The sequence below is a fragment of the Engystomops pustulosus genome, chromosome 8, assembly GCF_040894005.1.
Source record: "Engystomops pustulosus chromosome 8, aEngPut4.maternal, whole genome shotgun sequence".
NCBI classification, from domain to species: domain Eukaryota; kingdom Metazoa; phylum Chordata; class Amphibia; order Anura; family Leptodactylidae; genus Engystomops; species Engystomops pustulosus.
The window spans coordinates 114,805,002-114,832,962 of record NC_092418.1 but is presented as its reverse complement, the minus strand read 5'-3'; the positions used below and the strand labels follow the sequence as shown (position 1 = coordinate 114,832,962).

The 27,961-nt window shown below is 44.8% G+C and overlaps 2 protein-coding genes across 4 annotated transcripts; one reads left to right on the top strand and one right to left on the bottom strand.

Annotated features, from left to right (window-relative positions):
• Positions 1-86: 86 nt before the first annotated feature.
• On the bottom strand, positions 87-8,564 carry CNOT9 (CCR4-NOT transcription complex subunit 9). Its single transcript, XM_072122308.1, has 8 exons — positions 8,353-8,564; positions 6,174-6,353; positions 5,981-6,096; positions 4,988-5,097; positions 4,496-4,605; positions 4,259-4,357; positions 1,741-1,832; positions 87-783 (listed from the first exon to the last, which is right to left on the bottom strand). Exons 1-8 carry the CDS (start codon positions 8,374-8,376, stop codon positions 615-617), a joined length of 900 nt encoding a protein of 299 aa, XP_071978409.1. The 5' UTR covers positions 8,377-8,564; the 3' UTR covers positions 87-614.
• On the top strand, positions 8,542-27,961 carry USP37 (ubiquitin specific peptidase 37). Of its 3 annotated transcripts, none has more exons than XM_072122306.1 (24): positions 8,542-8,710; positions 11,400-11,594; positions 11,745-11,916; positions 12,042-12,136; positions 13,372-13,544; positions 14,250-14,324; positions 15,535-15,629; positions 17,352-17,439; positions 17,930-18,091; positions 18,778-18,909; positions 18,999-19,122; positions 19,650-19,855; positions 19,962-20,079; positions 20,933-21,012; positions 21,320-21,484; positions 21,772-21,843; positions 22,248-22,389; positions 22,472-22,718; positions 23,372-23,535; positions 23,796-23,856; positions 23,990-24,102; positions 24,567-24,636; positions 24,721-24,859; positions 25,331-27,961. In XM_072122306.1, the coding sequence occupies exons 2-24, from the start codon at positions 11,439-11,441 to the stop codon at positions 25,416-25,418; spliced, it is 2,937 nt and encodes a 978-aa protein (XP_071978407.1). In that variant the 5' UTR covers positions 8,542-8,710; positions 11,400-11,438; the 3' UTR covers positions 25,419-27,961. The 3 variants fall into 3 exon arrangements, with proteins under 3 accessions (XP_071978407.1, XP_071978406.1, XP_071978408.1); XM_072122305.1 differs by having other exon boundaries at positions 8,542-8,764; XM_072122307.1 differs by lacking the exon at positions 14,250-14,324 and having other exon boundaries at positions 8,543-8,764.

Genomic DNA, 27,961 nt, shown 5'->3' with positions numbered 1-27,961 from the left:
CAGACGTAAATAAAGGGGGCAGTTATCACATAATTGGCAGTGACACGAATCGATGACTTGTCAAATAATAAAAAACAGAGGCGCCATTGGCTGAATCTTGTATTTATTAAAACCTGCAACACATGAAGAAACCACAGCCTCTGGTTATTTTTGGAACGCTTTGCGCACATTTTTGCAAACTAACGCATTATTTAACATCTCCGTAATGAAAATATAAAAGTTTTATTCAATTTATTTTTCCTTTGTAAAGTTGGGACACAGCGAGAAGCGCAGAGACAATGGCAGGCATTGGGCGATGATGATGATGTTCCGGTTCTGCAGTGGGTCCGGTGACTGCATAATAGTTTGTAAACAGCATGATACTAGATCACCGCAGTCCAGTGACCTAAAAGATCCAGGAGGAAGTTCTAGAGCGGCCATTTCTTGATCAACAAGAACGCCGAGTCCCTCAATACAATCCTTGTGCTGAAGTGACAACCCCCCCCCACCTGTCCGAAAACTGGCGGATCACACAATCTGGGCCAGAAAAGTCTTCGGTAAGAAGATCCCGACTCTTGCCGTACCAGACCCTGCGCTCATCAGCACAGCTGCATCACGTTTCCTTCACAATGAGGTCACTGGGGAGGGAGCGGGATCCCCCTGGGGTCGGTGACTTGACCTTCTTGTAAATTCTTAACCAGCTGAGCCAGCCAGCGTTTGGTTGTGGTGTCGTCCTTCAGTACCTGGGCGAATGTTGTGTCCTTCAGCTGGTCGGGAAGGCACTGTCTCAGCGCCTCACGTGCTCTGTACACAATGAAGACACCATTGTTTAACCCTTTATTCGAAACTGTTAAAGATCCTAAAAGTACAGTTATCCTTCCACTTACATTGGACCGTAAAGAAAACAGGTCGTTCACCTTTAAAAGTTGCTTCCAACTGGTTACTACAGTCAAAAGTACTCCCCCTAGTGGCCACTGAGATCACAAGGGATTTTATCATTAATAGATATCTACCAAGAGTCGCAGACAGTAGACCCCAAACACCTACGTCTCATCTAGTGCAGCCCTGTGCTGTGTTTTTTAAAAGTAGGAATTGACAAATTTTGTAGAGTAAAAAAGCTTTACGAGGGGCTTTGTGGATGTCAATGGGGCCGCCCCGCACTCTGCTTTCTTATAATATATTCACTCATCCTGTAAGAAGCGGATAGCCTCTGCAAATCCTGCACAAGTGCGGTAGTAGCTTCCTTGCATAGCCGGCTGTAAGAGGAAGATACTACTGCAGGATTTGCAGAGAGCTGCGGACGTCAACAGCTAGGGGTGAGACGATGCAGCCCAACAAGGAGTAGGACAGTGAATACATTGAAAGACAACAGGGCAGAGGGGCTACGGTGATGCTCACAGAGCCCCTCAGTCTCATTTACATATTGTGTATAACATTTTTTTTTTTTTTCTACAAATTTCGGCTATTTCAGTTTTTTTTTAATTTACAGTATTTACAGCACGGGACTGTACTATATGAGACGAACATGTGAGCACAACGGCTTTATCACCGTTGATTCAATGGTGAATGTTGCCTTTAAAAGGGATTACCAGCTTTAGTGCTACTGATGACCGTTTCATAGGACAGATCATGGTGATGAGATTGGTGGGGACCGGACCCCCTTGCTCAGCAGAGTCTGCCCCATTCTAGAGCTAGAATCAAAGTAATGACTAACGACAGAACATCTGCATTTTCTTTGTAGCATTTGAGTCGGTGACATACCTGGGATTGTCTGAGAGACGGAGATAACAGCGCACTACATGTTTCAGCAGTCTGGCAGATGGTTCCTTGGAGAGCTGCAGCACCATTTTACCCTGCAGGAGGTGGAAAGATCAGACAGAAGGGATTAGTGGATAGGAGAAGGTTCCTTAGGCACCTACTTGGGGTGTGTGAACATTTAAGTATCTGGTCATCAATAATGTGGGAGCCGAGGCCACGCGATCCACTGACAAACGCTTTCGGGACTTCTTGTGTCCTGCCAACTTTGGCCACATCCCTCTCTGTGATAACCATTCCAATGTAAGAGGTGGGGGGGGGAGGTGTTTGGAAGTCCTTGTGCATATAGTAATGATTGCACAGCCCCCATGACCTGCCCGAAGTCAGCAGGTCACAGAAGTCTGAAAGTGGCTGCCAGGGGGTCTCGTAGTCCAGGGCTCCCACTCACAATGGAAAAAAGTTTACTGGTGTACAATATGGTAAGACCCTTTCTTGTACTTACCCTGGTAAACTTTTAGTAACCCACCGCTTTAAGACTATAATTATATCATATACTATGTGTTACACTTTCTGCAAAATTAAAACATGTTTTATGAAAAAAATAAATCTATTGCATCCAATACTTTTTACTCTTTTAGGAGACTTCATAATGCATCAATTTTACTGCAAGCTCTAAACTTAAAGGGGTTGTTCAGGATAGATTTGTGAGAAGGACTGTAGGGAGCGCATGCGGTCAATGGTGCATTACTGCTGAACGTCTGTATACAGAGACTGGCGATGATGGGAGTGACCCTGCTGTGCTGCACCAGAGAAGGGCAAATATAGATCATGTGTTATTTTTATTCCCCCTGGAGCCCAGGGACCCCCAGACAACTTTTTTTTTTTTTTTTAAATATATGAAAGCATTGATGCCTCTCAGTAATAAAGTGGCATCTATATGCCTGTGCAATAAGCAGGGCCAAGTAGGCTTAAAACCTGGCACCTGGGTGCTAGAATAAACCACAAGCCACTAAAGACTACACTGTACAGTCCTGGCCAAAAGTTTTGAGAATGACACAAATCTCCTCTTGTCACATGGTCTGTTGCCCTCTGGTTTGTCAGATGTTTATCACATACAGAGATACAAGTGCAATCATATTATGGGGAGCAGAAGCTTTTATTGGCAGTGAGAAGGAGTTACTGCAGCGAGTCAGTATCTGCAGGACCTCTCCTTCTTCTTCAGGACCTCTGCAATTCTCCCTGGCAGCTCCCAATCACCTTCTGGACCAAATCCTGACTGATCGCAGAATCCATTCCTGCATTTTGTCACAATTTGTTGGTTTTTGTTTGTCCCCCAACTTGTGATTGACCACAAGTTCTCAATGGGATAAGATCTGGGGAGTTTCCAGGCCATGGACCCAGAATCTCTGTGTTCTCTTCCCGGAGCCATTTAGTTCTCCCCTTTATGGCCGGTGCTCCATCATGCTGGAGGAGGCTCTGCTCATCACCATCTGCTCCTGGAGGGTTGGGAGAAGCGGCTCCTGGAGGACATTCTGCTCCATTCTTTATTCATGGAGGTGTTTTTAGGCCGATTCCCTTGGCTGGACACCAGGCCTTGCTCCCGGAGTCTCCGCAGTGTCACAGTGCGTGCAGATGCCTCACACCTGCTGCTGCCATTCCTGATCTCTGCGATGCTGGGAGCCCCACCCCCAAGCTGAGACACTTGTAAGAGACGCTCCTGGCTACTTGCTGGTCCTTCTTGGGCCCCTGGAGCCTTTTTGGTAACAATGGAGCCTCTCTCCTTGGATTCCTTGATGATGCGATAGATTGCTGACTGAGGTGACATCTTTCTGGCTGCGATACTCTTCCCTGTTTTGTGCAATGATGACTGAACGTGTTTCTTTAGAGATAACCATGGGTAACAGAAGAGAAACAATGATGCCAAGCACCAGCCTCCTTGTAAAGTGTCCAGTGGTGGATTCTTACTTACTCATGACAGATTGTCCCCCAGCCCTGTCCTCATTAGCCTCATAGCTCCTCTTAAGGTGCCTGCAATGAAGTTGAAATGTGTTTTGGGGAAAAAAAATTCATTTTCTAGCCAAATATTGACTTCGCAACTAACTGCTGTTAAGCTGATCCCTCTTTATAACATTCTGGAGTAGATGCAAATTGCCATTATAAAACCTGATGCAGGAGACTTTGTAAAAATTAACATTTGTATCATTCTCTAAACTTTTGGCCATGACTGTAGGTGAAAGAAGGAGCCTCCCACAGCTTGCAGGTTCTTGGGCAGTAGTGCTTTCATATCCAGGTCTTTCCTAGAGGCAATACTGTATGGTAACAGCATTGTAAAATGGTGCCCTGTAGTTTACAGCCTCCTGCTACAATGAAAAACATCTTACAGGTAGATATGAGAATGAAAACTAAACAGTGAATGATACTAAAAGAATACTGGAGCAGTGTTTAGATGTAAATTTTAACAGGTTGCCGATGGAAGTCTTTTTTTTTTTTTAAATACAAATGGAACTTTTAACTAAAATCTTACCAAAATCATTGCTACGTGAGAGAAGCGCTCGTATGTCTGACAGATGTAGGCCAGGCCGGTGTCATCCAGCAGGATCTTCTGGAGAATAAATGTGGCAACCTTAAGGAGGAAAGAAACTTTGTTAGAAGAGCAGTACAACGTTCTATGTAATCATACACGGCAGCGGAGGTAAGAGACCGGAGGATGAGTGAAAGCTTCTATTTCCCATCAATATACAAGAGGGAGGGGCTGCCGTACCGTCTTGGACAGTTCACTTCCAGACTCCATAATCCGCAGACACAGGGGGATAATTTCTGTTGTGAGGAGAAAGTTGATGACTTCTTGTTCATCCGTCTTCACCAGAGCTCCTGATGGAGGAAGGAAACACAGAGGAGGAGAATGTTACAGTAAATTGTGTCTTATTACTTGCATTGTGCTGTATTTATAGCGATTATTATTTTGTGAGCTGTGGCCCAGCTCATCCTCATTTACCCTATTGGAACACAACAAACAACCCCCCCCTACCCCCCGCAGTGAAATGAAATGTACAGAACCCCTGAACCTCCTAATATGCAGTTTCTACCGTTTTACCAGGGGACACAACTCTAAATTAAGTCCATACATAACACTGGCTACAAAATTGGCCTCTAATTTGGAATAAAACATCTTAACGGGAAGAGAAATACTTTATGAGCAGCGCTCGTCTCCAGCATGTAATAAAATTACAGAAATGTAACTCCCATTTCTTACCAATGACTCCCAGACTTGTCAGACGGAGATATTCAAATGGCCGAGTTTTACTGACAGTGTGCAGGAAGGGATACAGGAACAAGGGAATGTGCGCAGCGAGAAAAGCCGACCTGAAAGAGAGGACAGAGGGATTTATCTCACCACCACACAGGGTTATACTAAATCACATGTAAAAGGTTACAGGGGAACTTGTGGTCCCCATTCAGCAGACCACAGGAAAGGGTCCCAGTAGTCTAATACACTGGGGGGGGGGAGGGGGGGGTATGGGGGCGGATTCATTAAAATCCTCCCCGGCGGTGCAGCACCCTGATCTACAAGAAGACACTGGCTTATTAGTAGATTCTGGAGCAGTCTCAAACAGGTCTGACCTGGCAGAGTTTTCTGCTACAGCCTCTGTCTTTTTTTGCAGAGACTATAGTAAATGCAGTGGGCGAAGTGTTTATTTTGCAATATTGTGACGCTAATAACTTTTTCATACAATTATAGTACCTGTTGATAATTTTTTTTTTTTAATTTTGTGCGTTGCACAAATAGTGTCATTCCGGATATTTGGGTGCTACCTTACTCTTATGGTGATTCACCAGGTGGAATAACCATTTTTATATTTTCATACATCTGGACTTATAGGAAGCAGCAACACTCAACATATTTATATACAATTTTATTTGTTTATTTTCAAATGGGTTCTAGGGAAAGGGGGTGATTTGAATTTATAGTTTTAGTTTTTTTTTTTTACTATTCTTTAGGCTCCCTAAGGGTCTGACGCTCCTACCATATACTGCGATACTAATGTATAGCAGTATATGGAATATATAGTCCATGGCTTCCCAGGGCACATGTTCCAATGCCGTGTGTACTCATCAGTTCATTTGAGTTGTCCTACACTGCAGTTATTTTCAATGATGTAATATATCAAGTACACCAGGACACCCTCCTCTCCTCTTCTGCGGTGGAGAGATTCCCCTGGATAGTTTTGTAACACACGGTGGTTACCTGGTCTCTGGGTGAGAAGCCACACACTGCAGCAGGGCCAGGGCATTGCACACTCTGTTAGACTGATGCGCTGTCAGGGTCGGCGGGTTGATGGAAGGATAGATATTTACAATTTCCTGGAATAAATAAAGAAGTCATTTACAAACTACAAACCAGAGCTAAAATCAATGCCAGAATATCTGTACACACAAACCTGTAACAGTGCCGCAATAGTGCCGAAAGAATGCCATAGCATAGGCGCCAGGTCCGGGACCGATTCCCGCTTCTTGCTCAGCTCCAGCAGGGCGTTCTCCCGTGTCTCTGGGCTCGATAACTCATTGATCCATTGATAAATCTTCTCCCTGTCGACTTGCGCTAGTGCTGCCGGCACAGGCTACACGAGAAGACAAAGAATCAAGGTTATTCCACCCTCTGCAGTAGACAATATCCCTGCTCCAGCTCAGCATACATGTATATGAAGCAAGCACACTGCTCAGTATGGTCAACTTAAAGAGGACCTGTCACCCACAAAAAATACCCCCACTAAATATGTTCCCCCTAATCCTGTCCCCAGCCCCTTTATATTTATTCAATTTTTATTAAAATGTGTGTGTGCAAACTTAGTTTTAATCGATCCGACCTCTTACCAAATAAGAGGTCGGATCTTCGTATAGGTCCCCTAGCAGTCGGCTGTATTCATGAGGGGGGCGGCCGGCACACCCCCTCCACGCCCGTGTCAGCAAGGGACCTGTAAGAATCGCCGGCAGCAGCGCATGTATTGCACAATCGCTGCCGGCTCTGTGCAATGCGGCACTGTGCTGACAGAAGCCGCAGAGGGGCTTATTCACAGTGCTGGCCGAACATTCAACCGACGCTGTGAATAAGCCCCTTCTATAGAAAACTTCTATGTTTACTTCCAGTGGACAGAAATCTGACCATGGTCACACAGGTGCCCGGCTCGTTAGTATCACAGAGGGTCATCAGAGCTGTGTGATATAACAACCGCGCACCTGTGTGATATAACGAGCCGCGCACCTGTGTGATATAACGAGCCGCGCACCTGTGTGATATAACGAGCCGCGCACCTGTGTGATATAACGAGCCGCGCACCTGTGTGATATAACGAGCCGCGCACCTGTGTGATATAACGAGCCGCGCACCTGTGTGATATAACGAGCCGCGCACCTGTGTGATATAACGAGCCGCGCACCTGTGTGATATAACAACCTGTGTGACCAGGGTCAGATTTCTATCCACTGGAAGTAAACATAGAAGCTTCCTATAGAACAGGGGTAGGGAACCTACGGCTCGGGAGCCAGATGTGGCTCTTTTGTTGGCTGCATCTGACTCTCAGACAGATCTTTAATAAATAGTGATGGCACAATGGGAGGTCAACACTTGGGAAGGAAACACTGCGGAAAGCTTCCTCATAGGAATGGAGCACTAAGATCCGACGGCGAATGCTGGGAGCTGCCGGTCTTAATAGGAACTCGGGAAGCGGGCAGCGCCAATCAGCTGCGCACTGGCCTGCTGGAATGGGAGCTTGGTAAAGGGGCGGAGCCACAGAGAGGGGCACGGATGTGCCTGCGATCCGAGACATAGATTGCAGGCCACCCTATCTACTGGGGAGCATGTGCCTATAGTACGGCTCTTACAGAAGAACATTTTAAAATATGTGTCGTTCACGGCTCTCTCAGCCAAAAAGGTTCCTGACCCCTGCTATAGAAGGCCAGCAAGCAGAGAGGTAGAAAACCGTGAAGAATTGACACAGAAAGTCTATAGGAAATTTGTATAACTTTTTATGATACAAACAATAACATTAATTTGCCGAAGTGGGAAAACCCCTTTAAGGGTCGCTCTCCCTCTCCATGATCGTCTATGAGAGCGCCACCAGATTCTGTGACATGATACGGCTCAAGGCTCAGGTCACTGTATTCACAGACGCTGCAAACCTGAGGTCTCACTTTATGGCATCCCCTATAGATGTAACCCCCAGCCCCCCACAACACTCCGCATTTACAGTGTAGAAATATATAGACCAAACAATAAGATGTGACGGAGTCAATGGGGCTGGGATATATGTAGGTCATTTGCCAGAATTATTTTTACCACACTTTTGCCTTTTCGGATGTTACAGGCAGGTGTAGTAATGGCAGGCAGTGCTCTGTATATATTACACATTACAGAAAATATACCATAAATCATAAGTAATGTATAAGGCCGCGGCCTCTCAGTCACATATATAGTTGCCAAGCAACACTGTCCGCCTATATCCAGCCCTTTACAGGTACCAGGCCGCAGAGCTGTACTATGAGGCCTGTAGTGTAGTCGTGTAGTCGGGCCCCGGTATGTACGGCGGCTAGGCCCTGCAGTACCCCCTGCCCGCCTCTTACCGCCGCTGTGGCCAGGCTGTGCATGTCTGGAGGCCGCCTTCAGCCTCCCCGCTTTCTCTTCTCCACTCTCCCAACTCCCACAACAACCGGAAACCCCGCCTCCAAGCGTCAGCCCGAGCACGTGACCTACGTCCGCAGCACCCGGATGTCAAAGGAGGACCGCGGGTGTACCAACGTCATCAGTTTGCGCCGCCAATAGACTGTGGTCTAGAACAAAGGGGGAGGGGGTAATACTCCTCCCTGACGTCATCGGGGGGCGCGGCGATGTCGTCACTCAGACGCTCTGTGCGTCGCTGCGCTCCTGACGTTGGTTCCTGCGCTGAGAGGCTTCACAGGTTCCCGCCAAATCGTGTGTGAGGTGCGTGTGACAGGAGGAGGGAGCGCGGCGCCGGCCGAGGAGACCACGGGTGTGGTAAGAAGCAGCACAGGGCGTCATTAGGCATGTCCGGGGATAGTACTAGTTATAAGTGCTCGGACTGTGTGTGACACTACATGAACCAGCAGGCTCTGGATGATAGCTGTGACACTACATGTATCAGCGGGCTCTGGATGATAGTTGTGACACTACATGTATCAGCGGGCCCTGGATGATAGCTGTGACAGTACATGTATCAGCGGGCTCTGGATGATGGCTGTGACACTACATGTATCAGCGGGCTCTGGATGATAGCTGTGACACTACATGTATCAGCGGGCTCTGGATGATAGCTGTGACAGTACATGTATCAGCGGGCTCTGGATGATAGCTGTGACAGTACATGTATCAGCGGGCTCTGGATGATAGCTGTGACACTACATGTATCAGCGGGCTCTGGATGATAGTTGTGACACTACATGTATCAGCGGGCTCTGGATGATAGTTGTGACACTACATGTATCAGCGGGCTCTGGATGATAGCTGTGACAGTACATGTATCAGCGGGCTCTGGATGATAGCTGTGACAGTACATGTATCAGCGGGCACTGGATGATAGCTGTGACAGTACATGTATCAGCGGGCTCTGGATGATAGCTGTGACACTACATGTATCAGCGGGCACTGGATGATGGCTGGGACACTACATGTATCAGCGGGCTCTGGATGATGGCTGGGACACTACATGTATCAGCGGGCTCTGGATGATGGCTGGGACACTACATGTATCAGCGGGCTCTGGCTGATGGCTGGGACACTACATGTATCAGCGGGCTCTGGCTGATGGCTGGGACACTACATGTATCAGCGGGCTCTGGCTGATGGCTGGGACGCTACATGTATCAGTGGGCTCTGGATGATAGCTGTGACACTACATGAACCAGCGGGCTCTGGCTGATAGCTGGAACACTACATGTATCAGCGGGCTCTGGATGATGGCTGTGACAGTACATGTATCAGCGGGCTCTGGCTGAAAGCTGGGACACTACATGTATCAGCGGGCTCTGGATGATGGCTGGGACACTACATGTATCAGCGGGCTCTGGATGATGGCTGTGACAGTACATGTATCAGCGGGCTCTGGCTGAAAGCTGGGACACTACATGTATCAGCGGGCTCTGGATGATGGCTGGGACACTACATGTATCAGCGGGCTCTGGATGATGGCTGGGACACTACATGTATCAGTGGGCTCTGGATGATAGCTGTGACAGTACATGTATCAGCGGGCTCTGGATGATAGCTGTGACAGTACATGTATCAGTGGGCTCTGGATGATAGCTGTGACACTACATGAACCAGCAGGCTCTGGCTGATAGCTGGAACACTACATGTATCAGCGGGCTCTGGATGATGGCTGTGACAGTACATGTATCAGCGGGCTCTGGCTGATAGCTGGGACACTACATGTATCAGCGGGCTCTGGCTGATGGCTGGGACACTACATGTATCAGCGGGCTCTGGATGATGGCTGGGACACTACATGTATCAGCGGGCTCTGGCTGATAGCTGGGACACTACATGTATCAGCGGGCTCTGGCTGATAGCTGGGACACTACATGTATCAGTGGGCTCTGGATGATAGTTGGGACACTACATGTATCAGCGGGCTCTGGATGATAGTTGTGACACTACATGTATCAGCGGGCTCTGGATGATGGCTGGGACACTACATGTATCAGCGGGCTCTGGATGATGGCTGGGACGCTACATGTATCAGCGGGCTCTGGCTGATAGCTGGGACGCTACATGTATCAGCGGGCTCTGGATGATAGTTGTGACGCTACATGTATCAGCGGGCTCTGGATGATGGCTGGGACACTACATGTGTCAGCGGGCTCTGGATGATGGCTGGGACACTACATGTATCAGCGGGCTCTGGATGATGGCTGGGACACTACATGTGTCAGCGGGCTCTGGATGATGGCTGGGACACTACATGTATCAGCGGGCTCTGGATGATGGCTGGGACACTACATGTATCAGCGGGCTCTGGATGATGGCTGGGACACTACATGTATCAGCGGGCACTGGATGATGGCTGGGACACTACATGTATCAGCGGGCTCTGGATGATGGCTGGGACACTACATGTATCAGCGGGCTCTGGATGATGGCTGGGACACTACATGTGTCAGCGGGCTCTGGATGATGGCTGGGACACTACATGTGTCAGCGGGCACTGGATGATAGCTGGGACAGTACATGTATCAGCGGGCTCTGGATGATGGCTGGGACACTACATGTATCAGCGGGCTCTGGATGATGGCTGGGACACTACATGTATCAGCGGGCTCTGGATGATAGCTGGGACACTACATGTATCAGCGGGCTCTGGATGATGGCTGTGACACTACATGTATCAGCGGGCTCTGGATGATAGCTGGGACACTACATGTATCAGCAGCCCTTTCTCACTTTGTGTTGTATATAGTGGTTGGCGTTACAGGTAATAAATCTACGGCTGCAAGGATATTCTGACATTTTAAGATTATTGCTCTGTTATCGATTTTTGTGTGCACCCCCCAAAAAATTACATATCTATATTTTCCACACACAGGCACAATCAATGCCACTCCCAACTTTTGCTGTGAGCGCTCAGTAATAGCTCACCTTGTGTTTCCCCCCTCAGGTCATCTTTTATCTGTCGGGTAACACATCCTAATAAAAGATGGCTTCTCCGTCTTTGTACGGCTCCATCCGGATACACTGCCTGAATATGGGGACATCAAAATGGAAGGAGGGCAGATGTGAGGTCATTGAGAAGGACAACAAATTCACCCTCGTTGTCAACTTCAACGCTGGGGGAGCGCCCGCAAAATTTCAGGTTTGTTGTTTCCCATTGTTGGCAAATAGATGGGCTTCAGCATCAGACACCCAATGTCTGGTTATAGGGGTCTGTCTGCTGGAACACTTTCTCACCCCCAGTGCTGTTCTAGGATCATTGAATCATCTCTTCAACTTTTCTAATATTTAGCTTAATCAGAACATCAAGAACGTGGTGCTGCGGCCAGTCGGGGTCAAGCAGTCGCGTCTGCTGCTCACTATGAAAGATTCCAGTTGTTTTACTATTGATAAGGTCTCCAGCAAGGAGGCCGAGGAGCTGAAACATCTCCTGGATACCATCAACCATGACAAGCCGCAAACAGGTGAGACCCCCAAACTACCAGTGCAAGGGCAATGATAAGTCTAGATGTGGGAACTTTCAGATCACGTGATTTTGTTGTGGTCGGATGTTACCTTTTGGATTTATTGACACTTAATGTTTTATTAGTGAAACCTGCACAGGGGTCTGTAAGCTTCTCCGGGATACTGGGAAACAGAAGTATCCAGAGGGAAAGCGTCAAACCGCTGACTAACAGAAGCCAGGTAAGGTGGGCTCCTGATCCTGTGTGTAGATCAGTTTGTGGGTTTCTCCTCCACAGGTAGAGTTGGGTTATTTGGGCTTCTTGCAAAGGTTGTATAGTACTTGACCTTGTGCTTTTTTGGCGGCTCACCAGTGTTTTTCATGTGTCCAAGTATTGGGTATAGTGAGTACAGACCATAGTAACACTAGACCATAGTAAAGCGCCACACAGACCAGTACAAGCAAAAGCCATGTGTGATCTGTTTTCAAATGGGTGTTAGATGTGGCTCTGTTTTTCTTAGAAAGCAGCCATGTTTTTCAAGCACTGCACAACCACTTTAAAGGAGTTGTCCCATCATGGCAAGTAAGGCCCCATCCACAGGGTAGTGCCTCACTAGCTGATCAGTGATGGGACCCCCAAGAATGACGATGTATCCCTGTCACACCCCAAGATGACTGGAGAAACTGGTCACGCATGCACAGGCTGCCACGTTCATCTCTTTGCAGTTGACTGATATTGCCGAATACGGCACTTGGCAATCTCCGTCAGCTTCATAGACATGAATGGGGCAGCCTGCGCATGCGCATCCAGCTGCTCCAGTCATCTCTGGGTGCAATGGAGGTACATCGGACTCCTGTTGTCATGATTTGTGGGGGTCCCATCACTGAGACACCTCCTCCTTCCCCACTGATCAGCCAGTTGAGCCGTATCCTGTGGACAACCACTTGTCAAATGAGATCCGATATAATTTTGGTGCGCTTTTGATTATCACCTTTTGGGCGCAATTTGTGCTTCTGCTTTCTTTTCCTTTCTCTCCTTCAGAAAGGAGATTCTCCTTCTGAAATATAAAGAAAGTGTGAATATATCAAATGTGAAAAAGAAAAACAGAAAATAAACGCTCATAAGCCGGTGTCTTTGTAATGATGTGTGAGCCTTTTGTCTTTCATTAGACAGTTGCACCAAAAATATATAAAATTATGATTAAGGGTCAGTCCTGAAAGGCATAGTATGGTTTGGGTTTTTATTTTGCTGAATATGTGAAGATTGATTTTCTACATTTTTGTTGCTGGACTAATATTTCTTTCTTGAATATGTGTAAATGAATCACTCACTAACTTGTGCACCTGAGGGGATACTTGATGGGTTATATCCATCCATTTAGATGGTAGCAGGAATCAAATTAGTCCTGATTTTCCAGATGCTATATAATGTACGTAATTGTTTTATACTAATGACAATATATGGTTACATTTTAAGACCCCGACCAAGAGAGTAAGCTTTGACGTCAAAGATGAAACTCCAGTCAAGAAGCCGCTAAACAATAATGCAAGAATCCCAGGAAAAACCTCGCCAAATAGCGTGACTCCAAGCCGTTGTGGGAATACACCTGTAACTTCTACTCCACACAGGACGGGGCTGATGGAAACCAGGTATGGAACTGGCCATTGAGCGTAATTTGGATATTCATGAACATCAGAGGTCTCACATTTTGTGGCTTTCCAGCTGCTACAGAACTGTAGTATCTGACTTCTGGGATATACCGGAATAAATGTAGTCACGATATGGTATTATATTTTCTGTATTGTCACATACTGTTATCAGTTCGCTGTGGAATTTTTCCAAATGTCAGTTCACACATGTGATATATAAACTTTTTTTTAAATATTTTTTTTGTGGGCCAAAACCAAGAAGTGCACCTGACCTGTGTATTTCATTGGTCACAAACGGATTGTGTCATTGGTGTGTGACATCTACTCACGCCTCCATATACGTTACCAAGACGCCCTGAGCCACAGACATATACTCTGAGTTTGGGGTCTTGGGCAAAGGAAATCACTGACATATGCGAGAGCCCATAGAGATGAATTGCCGAATCAACGAATAGTACATGGCCAAAAACGATGTTTTGTGTGCATGAGGTGTACCTGAGATTCTTACAGGAACACAGCACCCATTAAATGTTTTTGACTAGACACAATATAATACAGTATTATCACTACATGGTATCCCATATGATGTGTGCATTGTTCCCTACTGGTTTAATGACTTGTCCACTGTCTCTGTACCCAATGTACACTGTGTAGGAGGTTTGGGTTTATCCCAGGTACAACTTGAATTATTTTTTACACTCACAGGAGTGAAAAAAGGAAACGCTTACTGTCTTCAAGTCCTGAGATTGAAGATTACCCTAAAGAGAATGATTCTTCTACGTATGTTGTGACTGCACACCTCTCAGGGCTGTGGGGACTTCTGCCTTTGCTTGGCTGCGGCTTCTAACTCATTGGCTATTACTTTCATTTGTGCAACGCCGACTAATAACATAACATCACATCACTGGAAAGTTCTAACTCCATTTGTCAAGCGCCATTGATATCAGGACCAGGTGTCTGACAGTGTTGAGGTCTGATGTTTAAATGGAACATATGGCTTGTAGGTGAAGTGTCCAGCATCAAACGCATGTGTGCCCTGAATGCATATCATTATTTCTATGCAAATAAGCATTTTGGTGCACCATGGGTGAGGTCTTACACTCTTGCTCAGTTGCACACGGACAATGTGCACCTCCAAGGTCATGCGTTTAATTTATGTGACCCGGGAGCTGGGTTTTTTCGTTGTATGGTGGACACATTACGTACTGGAGCTTAAATCTTGCCTGATAGTACACAAATGGACAAAGAAGCCCCTCTCTGACTGAGAGAGCTATGAACACAGCAGTGTGAGGACACGCTCCCAGTGCACTTAAAGGAGTGTTAGATCACAGTCTTACTACTACTAATAACATACACAAAGGTATTATTACACATCTCTCCAGGGACAATACCCAACACTGGCTACAGAGCACAGCGGAATAGCAGTACACCTCCAGTGCACTTGGAGAAGCTACAGTTCTGGAATATGAATCGATTTTTCACAGTCCTGCTGCTACTAATACACACAAAGCTATGAATACACATCTCTCCAGGGACAATACCTAACACTTGCAGTCTGTATGGTTAATAGCCTTTGGTTTTGCTTGATTACTGGACTATCAATTTTCCATCTCAAACACTTAAATCTACAAATTATAGTGCACACAATGCATTACACTTTGGTGTCGATAAGTGCTGGGAGAACTAGAACAAGCTCACCTTAGATCTTCCCATATAAATAGATTGTTCCATGTTCTGCCTCTGTCTTCTGTCCTGGACATTTTGGCTTGTCACCATCTTTTTGCACCGTGTCATAGGGAAAATTGCATTCTGCAGCTCGTGTGATTCAAGTGCATGGATTCTGTTGGCCACATGAATAGGTTTTGTTTGCACGATTGTTTGTCCTCACCATAAATCTGGCAAGCTTGTGTAACAACATAAAATATAATCGTATATTCTATTACTTTCATTAGTATTTGTCCTTATGTTTCTCTTTTCCTTCTCACTACAGCACCAACAAGGCGTTAACCGACCCTGGACGCAAATTCCTCAACAGCAGCCGTGAGAAACAGCTGAATCTCAAGCAGACAGAAGAAAACCGACAAGGTAAATGGGATTATGTCGTCTATATGTGACGCCTCTTCCCTGGGAACAAAAGAACCCTGCATGTTCAAATCCTTCTTTTCACCAACATCTGCCATCAGATGAGTCGGCGCACCTGTGTAGATACTACTAGACCAGAGGATAAGCCTGGGGACCGCACCATTGCTAGAGATTCCATACGCGTTTGGGTTTTTCCCATTAGGCTGTACTCTAACATTCAGTGTTTGGTGCCATTGTTTGTACCATTACCAGTAGTGAGGGAAGAATTCCTTCCATTTAGACCCACATCTGGCTTTAGTTTTAAAACCTTCCTTTGCTAAACTACATGTTTGATCTCCAGAATTGGCCTTGGGTCCCACACTGCGTCCCCGTCGCCACATGACGGCCTTCACACATTTATTGACGGCTCCCCTATAGTTGCTTACAGTATTTTTCGGACTATAAGGCACACTTTTTAGCAAGAAAAAAATCTTTCTAAAGAGTGCCTGGTTCTTATAGTCCTAACGTCGTGAGAATCCACCACTTCCAGACCTTCATGACCGCTGCCGTTTTGGAGATTATCTGAAGCTCTGACGAAGCGTTTTACCCGATAGAGAACAGTGCTGATGTTCTGCTGTCTCTTCTGGATGTTCCAACTATTACTGCAGGACTTGGTGATATTTGAAGCACGTAACTGATTGTATGCTTGAAGGTCCTTTAAACTAACCTGCTATTTAAATTAACCCACCCAAGATAGATACTTCATTAAAAACTTTCATTAAAAAGCATTGCCCTTATTCATAAATGGTTCTATTCCCTGGCTGCAATGTTAAAAAAAAATCTGTGTTAACTGCACTGCCCTGTCTCCTTTTTCCTGAAATTGAGAGCCCTGTTACATTTATAGGGCTCTTCATGTCATGGGACCAGGAAGATGTTCTCTAAGATCCTGTTACATTTGTAACGTCTACCCCATGTATGTGTCTGATCACATGAAATCACAGCATGCCTCCATGGACTTCTACTTCTCTCCATCTTCCAGTGGGGGCTGCTGTGATTTCATGTGATCAAATTAATTTGAGGTAGTTCTTTCAGACGTAACTGGGTAGATGACATCTCTCTGGTCACATGACATGCTGTGAAAAAACCGGGATGAGATGTAGATGGGAGGTGCTGGCTGAGCAGGGCATGCCTCTCTGATACCAGGTAATAGAAGATAAGGGTGTATTAAGGGGATGTAAGGGAAACAATATTCAGCTTAAAGAAGGTTGAGAAGAGTGTTGTGAATGGATGTAGCAAAACTATAGTGTGTGAGTGAATGAATGCAGTAGAGCTGTGTGTGCTGTACCTAAGTGTGACTAACAGGGAATTTATTTATTTTAATTTGTGCCAAATATAATTTTTCTTTTTTGGATGACTAAATCTGTGGTGCGTTTTTTATAGTGTGAAAAATACATGCTGCATGAAAAACCCCACAGTCCAAGTCGCACAAAGCAAATCTACAAATTTTTAGGGACAGGTGGATGTCCTGCATCCATTACATCCCTGTAGTAGATTTCTGGAGGTAATAACAGGTCCTGTTACAGGTCACTGAAAAAATGCTTCCCAGCTCCTCCTAGCTAAGATCAGATCTCATATTATAATAGCCCAATTCCTCTGTGATTATTAGCTGCAACACAACGGTCACCATTTAACTCTTTAACCTTATAAATTCCAGATTCATTTTTATCACCTTTTTTTTTTCTTAAGGTTTAACACCTCTGCAGTCCTCATCCTTTTACAGCAGCAGCCGGTTGACACCAAAAGATTATTCTATTGGAAATTCATATCCAGAAAGGTATTTCTGACTTTCTGATAAAATATTCTTCTTGACATTAATGGCCAACATAACATAATTTTCAATAGATTTTTTTTATTTAGTTTTTATTCAACCACTGCCTATAGCCTAAGAACATTCTCATGTGTCCATTCCCCTATGGATTCAGCTCTAGGGTTGTCATTTCTCCTGGTCTTTATTTACTTATTTACATGCACAATGCATATAATCATCACTCCATTATTATGGGTATTGTGGCTTCACTGCTAATAATACAGCACAAGACTGCTGCAATGCCACATACTATTCTCGTATAAACCAAGACAGGATTCACAGTGTGAGGGTCTCTGGGAAACAGAGACTGGCATTAAAAAAAAAAAAAAAGCCAACTTCTACAGCCCATTAACAGTAGCCATCTTATTCTACACTACGACTGCTTTCACTTTGTGGCAGATGAAAAAAATCAGCTGCAAACGCATCCACATCCAAACTGTAATGTTTTTCTGCAAAGGACCCCTGGATCTACCCAGCCCCCATCTGCAAAAAGAAGTCTGATTCTTCCATCACAACCCAGTCCTTTATCCATGAAGAAACTGCGACTGAATCAAGACTATGCCGGGTGGAATAAGCAGAGAGTCCTCTCCGCACAGCCCCAACCACAACAATTACAAGGGTTGGTAATTATATCCATGTTGTTTGTAAGCTTCTATAATCTGAAATACAGAAGAGGGAGGACAAAATAGAGATCAATGCATTTTCCATGATTATTAGGTTTTTAGACTTTGCATTCAATATTTAAGAAGAGAAATAAAATTGGTAAAGGAAATCTACCATCAACATCCATCATAAACCAGTGGCACTTGCTCATAGATCCAGGCATCATTACTGTGGTAACCTTCTTGTATGTGTTATCCATGGCCTCCTTCCTTCTAACATCAACTTTGATCATTATGCTGATGAGCCGGAAGAGCTCTGGGGTGACATTACCGGAGCGCCTCATTGCTGCATTTTCATAGGCTGTTACTCCCAATGTGTGGTGAGGGAGCAGGGTAAAGGGAAGACAGTGTAACAGCCTGTGAAGCTACAGCACAGAGAGGCTCTGGTAGCACCCTCAGAACCCTTCTGTTTCATGACCATAATTTTAAATGATTATTTTAGAAGGAAGGAGGCCATGGATAAGGAATATAAGAAGATACCACAGTCGCAGTGTCTGGAGCTATGAGTAATGTCCCTGGTTTATCATGGTAGTTTTTCTTTAAAATAGTTAAAATTCCTTCAGATGGAAAACAAATTCTTAATAGCGACCTGCAGTGTAATATCCCACGTGGTCAATCACTTATTACCTTATTCTTCCTGCAGGTTTTCCAACTTGGGAAATACCTGCTATATGAACTCCATCCTGCAGTCCTTGTTCTCTCTGCAGCCTTTTGCAAATGATTTGCTTAAACAAGGGATCCCTTACAAGAAGATCCCGCTGAACGCATTAATCAGGTATGAGTCGGCCAGTTTTGTTAAAAATAATCTCCATAGCATACTTCTCCTAAATCGTATTTATATGGAATTGATGCTTCGTGTTGCAGGCGCTTTGCCTTTCTCTTGGCCAAGAAAGATGTCTGCAGTGCGGAAATGAAGAAGGATTTGCTGAAGAAAGTGAAGAGCGCCATCTCTGCCACAGCCGAGCGCTTTTCGGGTTACATGCAGAATGTAAGTTATAGACTGATCCTGCTCTAAAAACTTGTCTTGATCCCCAGAGCTGGAAGGGAAAGTGAACAGGAGAGACTGTGTTCTGTCTATTCTGCTTTTGGTATAAGAAAGACTAGAAATTCTTTGTCCCCCTTATTCCAGGTCATGCAGCTCCCGTTGGTGCTAACTGAGGTCAAGTCACTATTGTAGAAAATCACTGAGTGCACCACTGCTCGATGTGCCCATTGGTGTCACTGGTTGTCTGCAAGAGTGACCAGTTCTGCATGACACGTTTTCTCACAGCATCTGAACTGCCAAATACATGTCCCCTATAAAGAGTATCCTCCGCGGATCATGAAATGTCACTTGACACGTGGTTGCTTTATGCCTATAAAACTTATGAAATGGATGATATTTCCTTCTAAGCCGGGAACGACCAGTAGATAAGCTGAGCTACATTCTGTACAGAGTCCTGCAGATTATTCTCTGGTTTTGGTATTGTGTGGTCTGGTATTAAAAAAATAATTTGCCTGTGATGTTCTTCTTAGGACGCCCATGAATTTTTAAGCCAGTGCCTTGATCAGCTGAAGGAAGACATGGGAAAACTGAATAAAACCTGGAAGACTGAAGCGTCCTCTGGAGACGACCGAACTATCAGCAAACCCACCGATGATCTTGCTGCATCCCAAGTCTATACCTGTCCTGTCATCTGTAATTTTGAGTTTGAGGTTCAACATTCAATAATATGTAAAATGTAAGTGTGAAATCTGCAAGGTTTAATTTGTTTACATTCCTTCGACCCTCCAGTGCAGCCTGTGTGGGATCATGTCGATAACCGTAACCTTTTTCTATGTCGTCAGGTGTGGTGAAAAAGTCATAAAGCGAGAGCAGTTCAATGATCTGTCAATAGACCTTCCTCAGAGAAAGAAGCTGTCGCCTTCCCGGTCTATACAAGATTCCCTTGACCTCTTTTTCCGGGTCAGTCTTGAAACTGTGATGACAACCTTTTCAGAGTATAAACTGAAATCTCACAGACCTGTGTTTCAAGTGCAACAAAGCCAGACCAGATTTTACAGAAAGCCAAGGCTCAAAAAGTCACACCCAATGTGGAGACCATTCCAGAGAAAAGCTGCAGCACTTGCAGTTGTCTGTAGGCACATCAGTCTTGCCTTTGTTGTACTTGCAGGCTAAATTGTATACCCATAAAAAGATGTGTGCTTGGCCTTGTTGATTTGTGGCTATAGGTATGTTTCTGCTCCTCTTAAAGGCCTCTACAATTCACTGTTATTGGTTACTGCAGACTCCCAATAATTGTAGCTTACACAATCTTCAGTGAGTGTTGGGTAGCATAAAGGGGCAATGCTGCTGCACCCTTGGAACAGATCAAGATCAGCTCTGGCTATGATAGACGGGTATTTTTATAGTAACCAAAAAAGCCCTAGTGAAAATTCAAAAAAATCTAAAGGTGGTGGAGATTCATTATGCCTTATTTTTTGGCGCAGAAGGCACATAAATTTCCCCATCTTAGCCAGTTTCCCTGTTTTCCCAACCTGTACACCAGGGAGCGAGGGTATTGAGCGCCCATCCCGCCGCGTTTCCTATAGCTGAAAGCTCTGCCAGATCAGACCTGGTCTCTTGTCCGAGCTGGTGTAGATCGCACCCAATCTCTAAGAGGCTCTGGTTTCTGGAGAGCCAGCAGGGAGGGTTTTAAGATTGGTGTTTAAAACGTCAGTCGTAATAAATTCCACCCACCGTCTAGGGATCATTTGAGGTAAATGTTATAGTGTAATCTATAACCATCAAGTGATGTTAGGATGCTTTATATTTGCAGAATGAAGACCTTGAATATTCTTGCGAAAAATGCAGTGGGAAGTGTGCGGTGGTGATACACAAGTTCAGTAGGCTGCCCAGGTAAATACTTTGACTTACACAAAGATGTAGACTGGTTTTCAGCATGAAAATACAAAAAAAAATGTATCCATATTTCTGACTGAGCATTGTGCATGGGACTCTGACTCCCAGCTCCACACCAGTCAGCTGTAATCCTCTGTTCACAGCAGTCCTGTACTGGGATCATGACTTCAGTGCAGAACGGGGGCTCCGTGGGGAGGCACTTTATAATGATGGGAGGTCAGGTCCCGGGACAGGCTGAGCAAAGCCACCAGGAATAGGCCAAGCTTAGTGTTGTGACTTTATTTGATACATTCTTTTTCTGCAGGGTTCTGATTCTTCATCTCAAGCGATACAGTTTCAATGTGGCGCTGTCACTCAATAGCAAAGTTGGCCAGCAAGTGATCATCCCCCGGTTCCTTACCCTGTCATCGCACTGTACTGAAAGCACACGGCCCCCATTGCCACTCAGCTACATCATGCAGACAGCAGCGTACGTGTGGTTTGTGTATCTTAGACTTTATGGATAACCAGGGATCCTTGTCCTAGTAATTACTATCCGGGAATAGTTGCCATATTTGATGACTATTCCAATGAAGTTAAGTTCTTACTGATGCCCTGTTATCTGGGGCTCTTGTTCTGTGCACTGTACTGTGTAAGTGTAACGTTTCATATTATTTCATACAGTCTAGTAATAACTTGTGTTTACATTATTGCATAATTGAGAAAAAAAATCATAATATAATTGTTTTATAATTTTTTTGATTAATGTTTCTTCAGGAATTCCCGCCCACTAAAAACCTTGCAGATGACAAATTCTTGTAGTACTGGGAATAGCTTGACAGCTGTGAGGTACGTCTCTGGGGTATTCTTCATTCCATACATTGAATGGATACTAACAAACATTCATCTCCAGTTCTCAGTGTACATCTTTTATTCTGCGGTATTTAATTTTCTAATTCAGCACTGATTAATATGTTTATGCACTAAAACTGAGGCAAAAACCCAAAATTGCATTGAAAAGTGGTCTCCTGTTGTCATCTTAAAGGAAATATGCCATAAAAATCAAGCATTTACATGTACACAAGCATCTCCTGCCTTCTGCCCATTGTGTGTCATTAAAGCAGGCGCAGGGGGGGCAGTATAACAGCCTAAGTTGCCACAGCAGGGACAGGGAGAGCTCTGGCTCTTGGTCCTCCACTGGAGTAATGCATACAGATGTAATTCTTACGGCATTTTTTTTTTTTTTTTTTAAGAAAACCAAGCCTTAAATCCACTAGTGGCTTAGCCGTCTGCTTAGAGTCTGATAGTGAGGAGGAGCTCCTGAAGAGAAGCGTCATCAACCATAAAGCAATGAATGTTATGGGCAGAGATGTGGCATCTGAAGACCCCGACAAGGTGAGATTCTTTCCAATATATCTATGTGCTGCTTCCATATCAGCACGAGGCCTCATCTTTCTATTCAATGTTTCTCCCGTAGAAATCAAACGTCGAAGGTGGAAAGGGTCCCGACCCCTGCGATACAAGCTTTGATGAAATGAATGATGATGATTTAATGGCGGCCATGCTGGAAATGTCTAAAAAAGACTCTCCTGCCCATGGCAGCAGTGACGATGAGGAGAAGCTGGCCAGCAGCCTGGACACTGGATTTGGTGGGGATGAAGACCTGCAAGAAAAGTGTATGGAGACTGTGGAGGAAGAGAAATCAAAGGCTGTGAAAGAACAGGGTGAGTCGATTCTCAAATAGTGGCATAATGACTCATTTTGTTCTTGGGTAAACAGACCCTAAAGCAATTTAAAGCATCTGTTGGTTCACGATTAGTAATTACTGGAAATGTGTAGGGTCTGCTAAAAGCGATGCCTTCTTCTGCATAGAGTAGAGGAGTCTAGTAGAAGAGGCCTCATGATGCTATGTGCAGCTTATTGTTGTTTTTAAAAATTGAACAAAATGCAGAAGATTATCAACATCTTCTATTTTGTCCTCCAACGGCCTCTGTGCCTGACGCCCAACCTTCTCCTGTCTGACTGTAGGAGCCCCGTTCACCTTAGAGTCCTACTTGTGCAAAATGTAGTTCCCAAAGGAGTACATGGCTTTTAAAATGTGCTTCCACTTCTCCAGGAAACTCCTTCTCAGCGGTGCTGTGTACACTCCCTGCCAAAGGGTTGGGTGTCATCAGAACACTGCCGGCTAATGATTAACTTGGGGGAAATCCCTGATCATGCTTTCTGATTTACTATTGTCTGGTAATAAACGGATTATTTGCAGGGAGTGTTTGAGGTAAACTTGCTATTTTCAATATCCTTAGGTAGGATTTTGTTTCCTAGATCACCTTTGATCCACAAATCACGTTAGTAACACATCCCTTTCCATCCCTTCCAGGTGCCGCTCAGTTTAGTGACATGGCCAAAGACTTTGATGAGAATAAAGAGAATAAGACGCCGGAAGGCTCCCAGAATGACACGGACTGGATGCAGTATGAGCTGGACCGGGAGCGAGAGGAGCAGGAGCTGCAGCAGGCTTTGGCACAGTCTCTCCAAGAACAAGTGAGATTGGTGGCTACTACCTGTGATCCTGTAGGGTTAATCTCTGTCTGATATGTATTTGCCCTGTGCCATACATTCAGTATACATCTGTTCACCAGGAATCCTCTGCTCTCATATTATCAGTATTTTCTATGGTGTAGGTCGACACTGGACCCTTCTATATACATCGCTGCGTGTCATATCAGCCTTGTAATCCCTGTACAGATACAGTATAACTACTAGATTTACTCCAAGTATAACATTATGGTTTATGGTTACAGGAGGCTCGAGAACTGAAGGAAGACGACGACTTGAAAAGAGCAACGGAGCTGAGTTTACAAGGTAATGCAGCTCCTCCTTTCTATCACTCGGAATAAATGTAACGTTAGAGGCTACAATGATCTAACAATTCACTTCAGACGTGGAAGTGAATTTGAGGATTAGTTACTGAATGGTTACTATGTCTTATTGTTAGAGTTTAACAGCTCATTGCTGGACGGGGCGATGTCGGAGGATTCCGGAAATGAAGATGTTGCAGATATGGAATATACAGAGGAAGAAGCTGAGGAGCTGAGGAAAAATGCTGAGGTGACCATATATAAATGATGAAACTATACAGATGTGTCCTTTTCATTTTCTGGTATTGATCCACAGGAAGGCAAAAAGCTGATGTAAACATTACATCATAACAATCTAGTTCACATAATGTGTGATATCACACCGCAGGCATCCCAGCCGCTCCTGACCCTGTGCCACATAACAGCCTTTGCTATATTACACTGCGGACAACCTACTCCTTCCTGACCCTGTACCATGCATTAGACATAAAGTGCTATTACACTGTGGACACCCCGGCCCCTCCAGACCATGTATCAGCCATAGCACGTTCTGCTGTTACCGCTCTTGCAGTAAAGACTCCTGCCTATTACAGTGATGATACCATCAAAAAAAATTGGTCTCTCCATGTCGCTTGTCCAGCTCCAAAATAGAGGCCGCATTAGTACTGCTCTCATTATTTGGTGTAAGATCTCCTCCTCTTCTGTGTCTTGCAGACCGGGGAACAGCCGCACTCCTATCGTCTGGTCAGTGTTGTCAGCCATATTGGAAGCTCCTCCTCCTCTGGTATGTGACCTGGCTGATGATCCTAGTAGTTTTTATTAATGATATTTCTGTAATGCTGATGTTTATTAATATCCTCCTTTGCAGGTCACTACATTACAGATGTATATGACACCAAGAAGCAGGCCTGGCTTACATACAACGACCTGGCCGTGTCAAGAACACAAGAGTCCACCGTGCAGAATGACCGGGATCGCAGCGGCTACATCTTTTTCTATATGCACAGGTAAGCGCAGGCGTATAGTAAAGGTGTACATACAATAATTGGGTAGAAAATATAACAATGCACCAGCTGATTATAAATCTCGTGTGCCAGGCAGTTGCTGACATTAGCTATTGCAAGCATCCTATGGCCTCAGGACTTATAAGGCTTCATCCACTTGATGGCAGTTCTTCAGCTATGCTCCTATTGATGTAAAAAGAGCAAAGCTGCAGTACTTCAGCACCGCCACTATACAGGGAACTGAGACTTCTGCTTCCCTTTCTAGTTGTGGAGTCTGTATGTAATAGCTATGCAGTGCAGTGGTCTCAATGTTAGACCCTTTCAATGTGATACAGATGACTTATTCTCAGGATGAGTCTTCAGCATCAAAGCAGCCAGGGGACTGAACTGCCCCTTTAAGAAGCAGCTGTGATGTTTGATTTTCTATTTTTCCATATTGTGCATCTAAAGTGATTGTCTTCTCTTTCTTTGTAGGGAAATATTTGATGAAATGGTTGAAGAAGAGAAAAAAGCACAGACCTCTAGTACTGACCCAAACAAATTGAGCAGACCCCTGATGTGACCCTTCTGCAGCACAGGGCTGACCTTGCACTGACTTTTGAGGTGTAATAAGGAACACTTACAGGTTCTTGCTACTAGTTCTGTAGCTACTGGGCTCTTCTGAGACCGCAGTGTATACTGTAAGCTGCTGCAGTCCCAGTTCCTGAAGTTCTGCTGTTACATTTGCTGATAGGATTGCAAAGCTTTTGTTATCCTGTCCCATGCAGCAATAAGCTTTGGATGTCCTTACAGGCCTGGACACTCTACGACACTATACGTGTGCAGTTCCTCTTGCTTCCTGTAGAGGGAGATGGATTTGTTATGTTTTTTCCTTTCCTTGTTCCTCTCCTCTTGATGTTACCCAATATTTTTTAGGGTATTTCTGAACTAATTACCTACCCTTACTATAGGTTATTAGTAGTTGATTGGTGGGGTGAAACGCCCTGGTACTTACTCAGCTGATTGGGGCACTAAAAATGATTGACAGGGGTACTTGCTGATGCACCTCACCGATCAGCTATTATTAATCTATCCTAATATTAAAGGAGCCAGGACTATCCCATTTGAAGGGACTGTGTGTAGTCTGTCATCCACATTTATGCCAAGTTCAGTCCAGGAACTGTCATGTTTTTTCAGAATTTCCCTAATTGAACATTGTGCGGGAACCTGTACTCACAGCAGCATAGTCATGTATGATGTTAGGAGTTATGGTCTCTCTGCAGTAATTACTGTCCTGTACTCACAGCAGCATAGTCATGTATGATGTTAGGAGTTACGGTCTCTCTGCAGGAATTACTGTCCTGTACTCACAGCAGCATAGTCGTGTATGATGTTAGGAGTTACGGTCTCTCTGCAGTAATTACTGTCCTGTACTCACAGCAGCATAGTCATGTATGATGTTAGGAGTTACGGTCTCTCTGCAGGAATTACTGTCCTGTACTCACAGCAGCATAGTCATGTATGATGTTAGGAGTTACGGTCTCTCTGCAGGAATTACTGTCCTGTACTCACAGCAGCATAGTCATGTATGATGTTAGGAGTTACGGTCTCTCTGCAGGAATTACGGTCCTGTACTCACAGCAGCATAGTCATGTATGATGTTAGGAGTTATGGTCTCTCTGCAGTAATTACTGTCCTGTACTCACAGCAGCATAGTCATGTATGATGTTAGGAGTTATGGTCTCTCTGCAGGAATTACTGTCCTGTACTCACAGCAGCATAGTCATGTATGATGTTAGGAGTTATGGTCTCTCTGCAGGAATTACTGTCCTGTACTCACAGCAGCATAGTCATGTATGATGTTAGGAGTTATGGTCTCTCTGCAGGAATTACTGTCCTGTACTCTCAGCAGCATAGTCATGTATGATGTTAGGAGTAACAGTCTCTCTGCAGGAATTACTGTCCTGTACTCTCAGCAGCATAGTCATGTATGATGTTAGGAGTTACGGTGTCTCTGCAGTAATTACTGTCCTGTACTCACAGCAGCATAGTCGTGTATGATGTTAGGAGTTACGGTCTCTCTGCAGTAATTACTGTCCTGTACTCACAGCAGCATAGTCATGTATGATGTTAGGAGTTACGGTCTCTCTGCAGTAATTACTGTCCTGTACTCACAGCAGCATAGTCATGTATGATGTTAGGAGTTACGGTCTCTCTGCAGTAATTACTGTCCTGTACTCTCAGCAGCATAGTCATGTATGATGTTAGGAGTTACGGTCTCTCTGCAGGAATTACTGTCCTGTACTCACAGCAGCATAGTCATGTATGATGTTAGGAGTTACGGTCTCTCTGCAGGAATTACTGTCCTGTACTGAAAGTCTGATCCTAACCTCATAGATGACTGTGCTGCTGTGTGTATAGTAATACCGGACGATTCCCAGTACTAGTCCCTTCACTATATTCCAATGTCAATATTTTTTCACATCTCCTATAGGGCTACACTTTTGGGTTTGGTGGCCCCCTAAGGCAGCATTCTGTTATATGAATGACCTCTCTTTTCTGTTTTGCCTCGTTTTTTTGGGGAAGAAACAAAAGTTTGTATGAAAGATGTATAACTCTTTGTTACGCATTGTACAGGGGGCGTTACTGTAAGATGCTATATCCTCTCGTACATTGTGATTCATAGCAATAAGGTGCATGCAGAGCAACCTGCGCTGTCCCATAAGGCCATGGGGCACCCGTGACAATCAGCCGCGAAGAGAACAATATTTTTAACAGTTTCTATTTGCTCCTCATCTCGCTCTTTTATACGTGTGACCGTCTGCCTCTGGCAGCTCTTGATTTCTCACTTTCTTGGTTCGTCTCTCACAATTTCATAACGTACCACAAAAACGTTTATCGCTCCTTTATGTCCAGACATCGGCCTCTCGTCGCCGCCACCATCGGTGGATTCCTGAGTTGTCATTGAAGTTTTCTCCTCCTCCTTGTCCCCCCGTCTCCCTGATATTTTGGGTAAAATGTATTTGATTTTGGTTGTACATATTCTATCATATTTAACTCTTTTTAGGCTTTGTTTTTATGTTGTCTTTGTTCTGTATGAGAAAGACATAAAGAAGTTAAATAAGT